This window comes from Octopus bimaculoides, chromosome 18 (assembly GCF_001194135.2).
Source record: "Octopus bimaculoides isolate UCB-OBI-ISO-001 chromosome 18, ASM119413v2, whole genome shotgun sequence".
Lineage (NCBI taxonomy): Eukaryota > Metazoa > Mollusca > Cephalopoda > Octopoda > Octopodidae > Octopus > Octopus bimaculoides.
Window position 1 is genome coordinate 15,388,517 of NC_068998.1, and position 7,329 is coordinate 15,395,845.

At 35.8% G+C, this 7,329-nt stretch overlaps 1 protein-coding gene across 1 annotated transcript in view; it reads left to right on the top strand.

Annotated features, from left to right (window-relative positions):
• Window positions 1–5,523, top strand: part of LOC106873297 (golgin subfamily A member 6-like protein 7) — a 22,233-nt gene extending 16,710 nt beyond the window's left edge. Inside the window, exons 7-9 of the mRNA XM_052974537.1 lie at window positions 596–685; window positions 1,784–1,993; window positions 3,287–5,523. Of these exons, the coding sequence (XP_052830497.1) occupies window positions 596–685; window positions 1,784–1,993; window positions 3,287–3,460 (474 nt within the window). The 3' untranslated portion in view covers window positions 3,461–5,523. The remainder of the gene's footprint in view (window positions 1–595; window positions 686–1,783; window positions 1,994–3,286) is intronic.
• Window positions 5,524–7,329: the final 1,806 nt, after the last annotated feature.

The following is a 7,329-nucleotide window of genomic DNA, read 5'->3' on the forward strand; positions in this document are numbered from 1 at the left end:
TGCCCAAGGTTCCATGCAGTAGGACTGAACCCAGAACTACGTGATTGGGAAGCAAGCTTCTTACCACATGTGGACATGTGGACATGTGATTAGAATACTGCAGGAAAGAATTGCAAGACATTCTTCAAGCTGAGCCAATTGGCAGGAGACCTAAGGGTAAACCAAGAACAAGATGGTTGGATAATATCCATTATCTCCATTGGTCACACTTGAAAATCCAGCAGGCAAGTTTGATGGTTGTTGATTTTGATAGGCCACTATGGAGAAAGTGCTTGAGGGCTCTACCCCCATGACCCTTGCATGAATAGTATGTGGTGAAAGGTTGGATAGTTGATTTTAATTGATTCAATGAGCATTGCCTCAAATGTCAAATGTCACCACACCACTCCTCATACCACACAAACTCTATCTCATTTCGTAAATTCTATTAACTGATTTACATACTCTTTATACTGTTTGTTGAATCTGACCTGAAAGTTTCCTGAATATAGGGAACATAGAACTTGGTCAATATGATATTATAACTTGGTCGTACCTGATATTATAACTGCAAATAGCTATGTCCTATTTTATCATATGATACATTTAATTTTAGAATACGCAGATGGAACTTGAATTCTTAAAAGATTCTCATGCTGACCTTCAAAAGCATTTTAACAACATGAATAAGGAATTTACCAATACTGTAAGTATTCAACATCTGTGCCCACACACACACACACACACATGCACTTGTATGATGGGCTGGCTTCTTTTAGTTTCTCTTTACCAAGTTCACTTACAAGGCTTTGGTCAGCCCGGTTCAGTAGCAGAAGACACTTGCCCAAGACGCTACGCAATGGAACTGAACCTGGAACCATGTGCTTGGAATGCAAACTTCTTATCACATGGCCACACCTTCTCTCATTAGGCTTGAAAATTATGTAATTATTCTATATTCTGAGTTCAAACCCTGGTGAGATTGAATTGGTCTTTTATTCCTCTGGATTAGATAAAATAAATACTAATAATTATTCAATTGACTATATTCCATCATCTACAGAAATTACCCTTATGTTTGATCAAAAGAAATCAGTATATCAATATTGTGATACTTGGGGATGGTCATCTTTTGCCAATGAAATACATGTGCTATTTATTTGATCTCCACTTTAGCTTTTATAATTATTATTATTATTATTATTATTAGATTGTTCTGCCTATTCCATTCCATTTTGTCTTTGTGTCCCAAACACAGAAAAACAAAATGGAATAGGCAAGCAAGAGGAGACATGCAAAACAGAAAGTCGTTAGAAAGGTTACAGTATGTGTGATGAAAGAACTCTGACAAATAAACTAAAAATGATAATGATAATGCTAAAGTGAAGATGAAATGAATTGCATGTGTGTTTAATCAGCAAAAGATGACCAATTCCAAGTATAACAATATTTGTTTCAACACACGATTTCACATCAAGAATCTTGCAAAACAAATACATAAACATAATATATCAATATCATCATCATCATCGTCGTCGTTTAATGTCTGCTTTCCATGCTAGCATGGGTTGGACGATTTGACTGAGGACTGGTGGACCAGGAGGCGACACCAGGCTCCAATCTGATTTGGCAGAGTTTCTGCAGCTGGATGCCCTTCCTAACGCCAACCACTCCAAGAGTGTAGTGGGTGCTTTTGACGTGCCACCGGCACGAGGGCCAGTCAGGCGGTACTGGCGACGGCCACGCTCGAATATATGTAAATCAAATCATTTAAACCACAACCCATTTCATTTACCTTTTTCAGCGAGGACAGTTGAAAGCTTTTGAAGATAATTTTGACAAAAAAGTTGATGAAGTTGATGACCGTTATAAGCTGAAAATCAATAACCTCTTGATGATGAATTCAGAGCTTCGGACAACATTTCGAAAGAAATGTGAAGAATTAGCAACTGAGAAATACTGTGCAAGCCAACGCCAGGAAGTTAATATTAAAAAGATCAAGGACACAATAGAGGTAAAAGTTGTATTTTGTTATTTTTGTAAATAGCTTCATCATCATCATTATCGTCATCATTATTTAATGTCTGCTTTCCATGCTGGCATGGGTTGGACAGTTCAACTGGGGTCTGGGAAGCCAGGAGGCTGTGCCAGGCTCCAATCTGATTTGGCAGTGTTTCTACAGCTGGATGCCTTTCATAACGCCAACCACTCTGAGAGTGTAGTGGGTGCTTTTTACGTGCCACCGTCACAGGGGCCAGAGGGGGCTGGCATGATATTAAAATATAATGAATGGACAGAGAACCACTGTTTAACCAATTATATCCCTGCTTTGTATTGCAAAATTCATGTATATCAAGTCAGTAATATGAGACCTTGTAGATGAGACAACACAGGACTGACATGAATGGAGAAATGATATGATGCAGATTTGTTGTTTAAAAGATAAGCATTAAAATGAAAAAAGCAGTGATAGTGATGGAGCTCACCAGTTGTCAATCTAGAATGATGACAGTAAGAGAAGCAAGCTTTGAAATGAAAATGATTGATTTTTTAATTGATTGGTTGAATGTTGAGTAATGACTGGAAGTGGATGATCCGAAATACAGGTGGTTGAAACGAGGTTCCTTGAAAGGATGTCTGGAATAATGTATAGCTAAAATCAGGGAGTCTCTCCAGGTGAAGCCATTACTTGGCATTGAGGGGTCACAGCTTTGACACTATGAACTTGAGATTAGAATACTGCAGGAAAGGATTGCAAGACGAATTCTTCATTGACCCTAGTAGGTCAATGAAGAATTTATTTTATTGATCCCAAAGGGGTGAAAGGCAAAGCTGACCTTAGCAGGACTTGAATCCAGAGCATAAAGAACCAGAAGAAATGCTTCTATAAATCTTAACCATCAAAATTCAGTCCTGTGCCTTATCAAAAGAAAGAAATAATACGATGTTCTTTTTCCTTGCAGCAACAGGATGTAATTACATTTTATAGCTAGGTGAACTGGACTAGAGAGAGCTAAGTGTCTTGGCTATGGATAAAGTGAAACTCTCCTGATAAGATATAAAGTTATGATGTTTCATCCAATATACAAATATGCCAGATTACATTATAATTCATAATGACATTTATTTTGCCCACTTCGCTGTACATTGAGAAGTACAATTCACTGTTATATAACAGCTGAAATTATCATCATTACAGATACTAAATATATTAATGAAAACAGCAGTAAACAATGATAATTTTGTTTATATTGAAAAATATTACAATATAAGTATCAGTTTGCTTGCTTCAATGTTTTCTTTCCAGAGTTGCCGACAGAAGAAAACAGAGATTCCCAACGTTCCTGGTTTCCAAATTCCATCTCAACCAGCCGACAAAGAAACTGCTGTTGAAACTACGACAGACTCTGCAAAAGACTACCATCAGTTACTAGACAAAGATTTCTTCAAATGGACTGACATAGTTAAATCGCTTAATTAATTTATTGCTTGGTTAATCTTTTGACTATGTTCATTTCAATAATACTACTCTCTTAACACTTTTTTTTTTACAGTTTTTCCATGCAATCAGGAGTGGATTAAGCCTTTAGATTTCAGATTATTCGGTCAAATGTAATAATTATTTAGATTGTTTTGAGTTAATCATATATTATCTCCTGGCTTCAAGATTTTGATGATGCTATTTTTTTTGTTTTTAGAATGACATTGTAGGGTAGGTGTGAAATGTTAGATCTGGCCAGTTTGAACATAAGTGAGGCAAAATATTTTGGCTGGATATGGCTGGCTTAAATGCTAAAGGGTTTTCAAAAATTTACAAAAGAGAAGTTAGTTCCCATATCCGTTGTAAATTTGCAAAATGCAAAAATTGCAAATTGACAGACATGTTGGCAAGACAGCTATTATGCTAAAATGATGAATTGTCAACATCAGGAGTATTTCAAAATATGATGGAATATTTACTCTTTGGCCTGGATTTAGTTTAAAAATAGAATATGTGATGGCCAATAATGTAATGGTCTTCCAACTTTAAGGAAAAAGTGAGGCACAGGTTTTCCCTTGGAGGACAATTGTAGGAGGCAACAGATAGTTGAAATCATGTAAAGGATTTCATTTACTTGATTCTCTGATTTGCATTTGTGATTAATAACAAAAGTTTAAACTGCATGAGTGCCAGATAACTTCAAAAGTTCAATATGTGCAAGTTTTTGTGTTAAGTTTTTGAAATTCAGGAACAGAAAGATAAGGAGATCAGATAAGTTTATTTTGGGTTATATTTTGATTAAAGAATTCATCATCATCATCATCGTTTAACATCCGCTTTCCATGCTAGCATGGGTTGGACGATTTGACTGAGGACTGGTGCAACCGGATGGCTACACCAGGCTCCACATTTTAATTTCCACTTTCCCATGCTTGCATGAGTTGGATGGAGTTGAATTTGAGTGAATTTTTTTATGGTTAGATGCTCTTCCTGTTGCCAACATTCACCTGTTTCGAAGCAAGGTAATATTTCTTCATGGTCAGACATGTTCTCATAGGATACCGGAAATGAATGATACTGCTTTTATGACAGTGACAATCAATTTACAATTATCACATGATATCAAGACAAGGAGACACAAATATACACACACTCACATACACATGTATATACAAGCTTCTTTCAGTTTCACTCACAAGGCTTTGATTGGCCCAAGGCTATAGTAGAAGACACTTACCCAAGGTGCCATGCAGTGAGACTGAACCTATACCCTTGTGGTTGGGAAGTGGACTTCTTACCATACAGCCATGCTTAGGCCTGTCTGTGATGGTTGATAATTAGTGAGGATTTTCATTAACTAGAAATCATCAATATTTGTTCTAATAACACTTTTAGTTTTCCATTTTCTCAATATCACACCAAGATAATTATCTACATTCTCCTCACCACTGAAAATTCCTGATAACATATGAATCCTATAATCTTTTCAACTTATCTAAAGCCATTTTATATTTCACTTAGTCACTTCTATTTTAATTTTCCTTCTGCATTTTTAATATAAGTTTCTTACACAACCAAATACTTCAAGGTTTGATCCCCACTGTGACACCGTAGGCAAATGTATATAGAGATGTACACATCCACTTCTAAGCTATTGGTCCATGTGAAATTACAGAAGCTTGGTATGTGTGTCTGTCTGTGTTTTCTGTATTCATGCTTACACTAGACAAAAAACTGTTGTTGTTTATGCTTTACAGTTTATATCCTGTAACTTAGCAGGTTGACAAATAGCAACCACTAACACATATACTTGACTGAAATAAGAACTGGGTCAATATAATCAACTAAAACCACTTAAAGAGGGCACAGTCCAATAACTGAAACTAGAAAAAGAAAAAAGTTTTTTAAAACTTTTTATACTTTGAAAAAACTTCTGGAAATAAAAATAATTTAAATAGAATAATTAAATAAAATAAAAAATAAAAATAAAAAATCTTTTTATTATATCAAATAATTCTTTTATTTGATTTATTGGAATAAAAATGAAAACATATTTAAAATTTCTTTTTTGTTTGTTTCACTGCATTAACTTTACAATATTTTTCTCCACAGATGTATACATCCTCCAGACATTTCTCCAAGTATTGATATTTGCATAAAGTTTTTTTTCTAAACATTATTTGCAAATAGATGAAATTGTTATCTTCACTCTGTGTTGTCATTCTTACTCTGGTCCTTTTTTACTTAAAAAAAAAGGACCTTCATGATGTCAATTAACTCCCATCTCTTAGTCTTTGAAGAAATTTTTGTTGGAATAGAACAGGACAAAAGCAGCAGATGTCTGAAAGAAGGAAACAAATATTATTGAAGTAACAGTTAAGGCATTTAGCAAAATTACAAAATAGGACCTCTTTTCTTTTCCTATTTCCTGTTATACACACTTAAATTTGCCTCTTATACATATAAATAGAAAGAGCTTTGCAGCTATCAAACGAACTTAATTGGGTAGCGCAGGATGAAATGGAATAGATAGATAGATAGATAGATAGATAGATAAGATAAATAGATATGTGTGTGTGTGTCCTTGTATCTGTCCCCAACCACTGCTTGACAACCACGTGTGTTGGTATCCACATAACGGTTTGGCAAGAGAGGTCAATATAAGTACCCAGCTTAAAAGAAAAAAATATGGGGGTGGGATCAATTCATTCAACTAAAAGTTATTCAAGGCACTGCCCCAGCATGGCTGCAGTCTAATGACTGAAACAAGTAACAGATAATTCTGTCTTCACAAAAAGGGGCACAACATAGTTGATATGTTATCAGCTATGGTTGAGTTGGCTAGCTTAAATTAATTCAGGACACAAAAATGTGAATCAAAATAAACAAAAAAAAAACCTATGTTTCTGTGTGGTTAAGAAGTTAGCTTTGCAACCATGTGGTTTCGGGTTCATTCCCACAGCAGAGCACATTGGGCAAATGCCTTGTACAATAGCACCAGGCCAACCAATGCCTTGTGAGTGAATTTGATAAATGGAAACTGCACAAAAGCATGTCGCATGTGTGTGCGTGTATGCACATGCACTTGTGCTTATCTCTCATTGCTTGACAACTAAAGTTGGCTTGTTTGCAACCTGTGACTTAGCAGTCTGGCAAAAGAGATTGACAGAATAAGTACCAGATTTAAAATAACTACAGGAATTGAACTGACTGACTCAAACCTTCAATGCAGTGCTGCAGTCCAGTGACTGAAACAAGTAAAAGAATAACAGATTATCATGATCTTTTTTTAATGATGACAATGTTAACAAGAGCAGTCAGAGAGTGCAAACCTCCACCAAGGCAACACCAATATCCTCTCAACAATTAGCCAGAGATGATTTTTAAAATGAGACTATCTGAAATAAACTTGACTGCTCTCACAAGTGAGAATACTAAAAATCAACCCGACCAAGGAAAAATAATCCAGAATCCTTGTCCAGTACCAGACTGATCCCAAAATCTAATCAGTTTGCGCCAGTCATGAGGCCAAACATCCCTGAAAGTTTCATCCGAATCCATCCAGTAGTTCTTGAGATATCTTGTCCACGGACAAACAAATACAACTGAAAACAATACCTCCACTTTTGCTAAGGCAGAGGTAATAATTTTAGATGTATTTTTTCAAGTCAATATGAAATGGATTAGAAGGCGGGAAGCTAGCAGAACCATTAGAATGCCAGGCAAGAGGCTCAACAACATTTTATCAGTCTTTACATTCTGAGTTCAAATTCCACTGGGGTCAACTCTGCCTTTCATCTCTTTCAGGGTTGATAAAATAAGTAGCAGTTAAGCACTGAAGTCAATATAATCTCCTTGCCCCTTCCTTG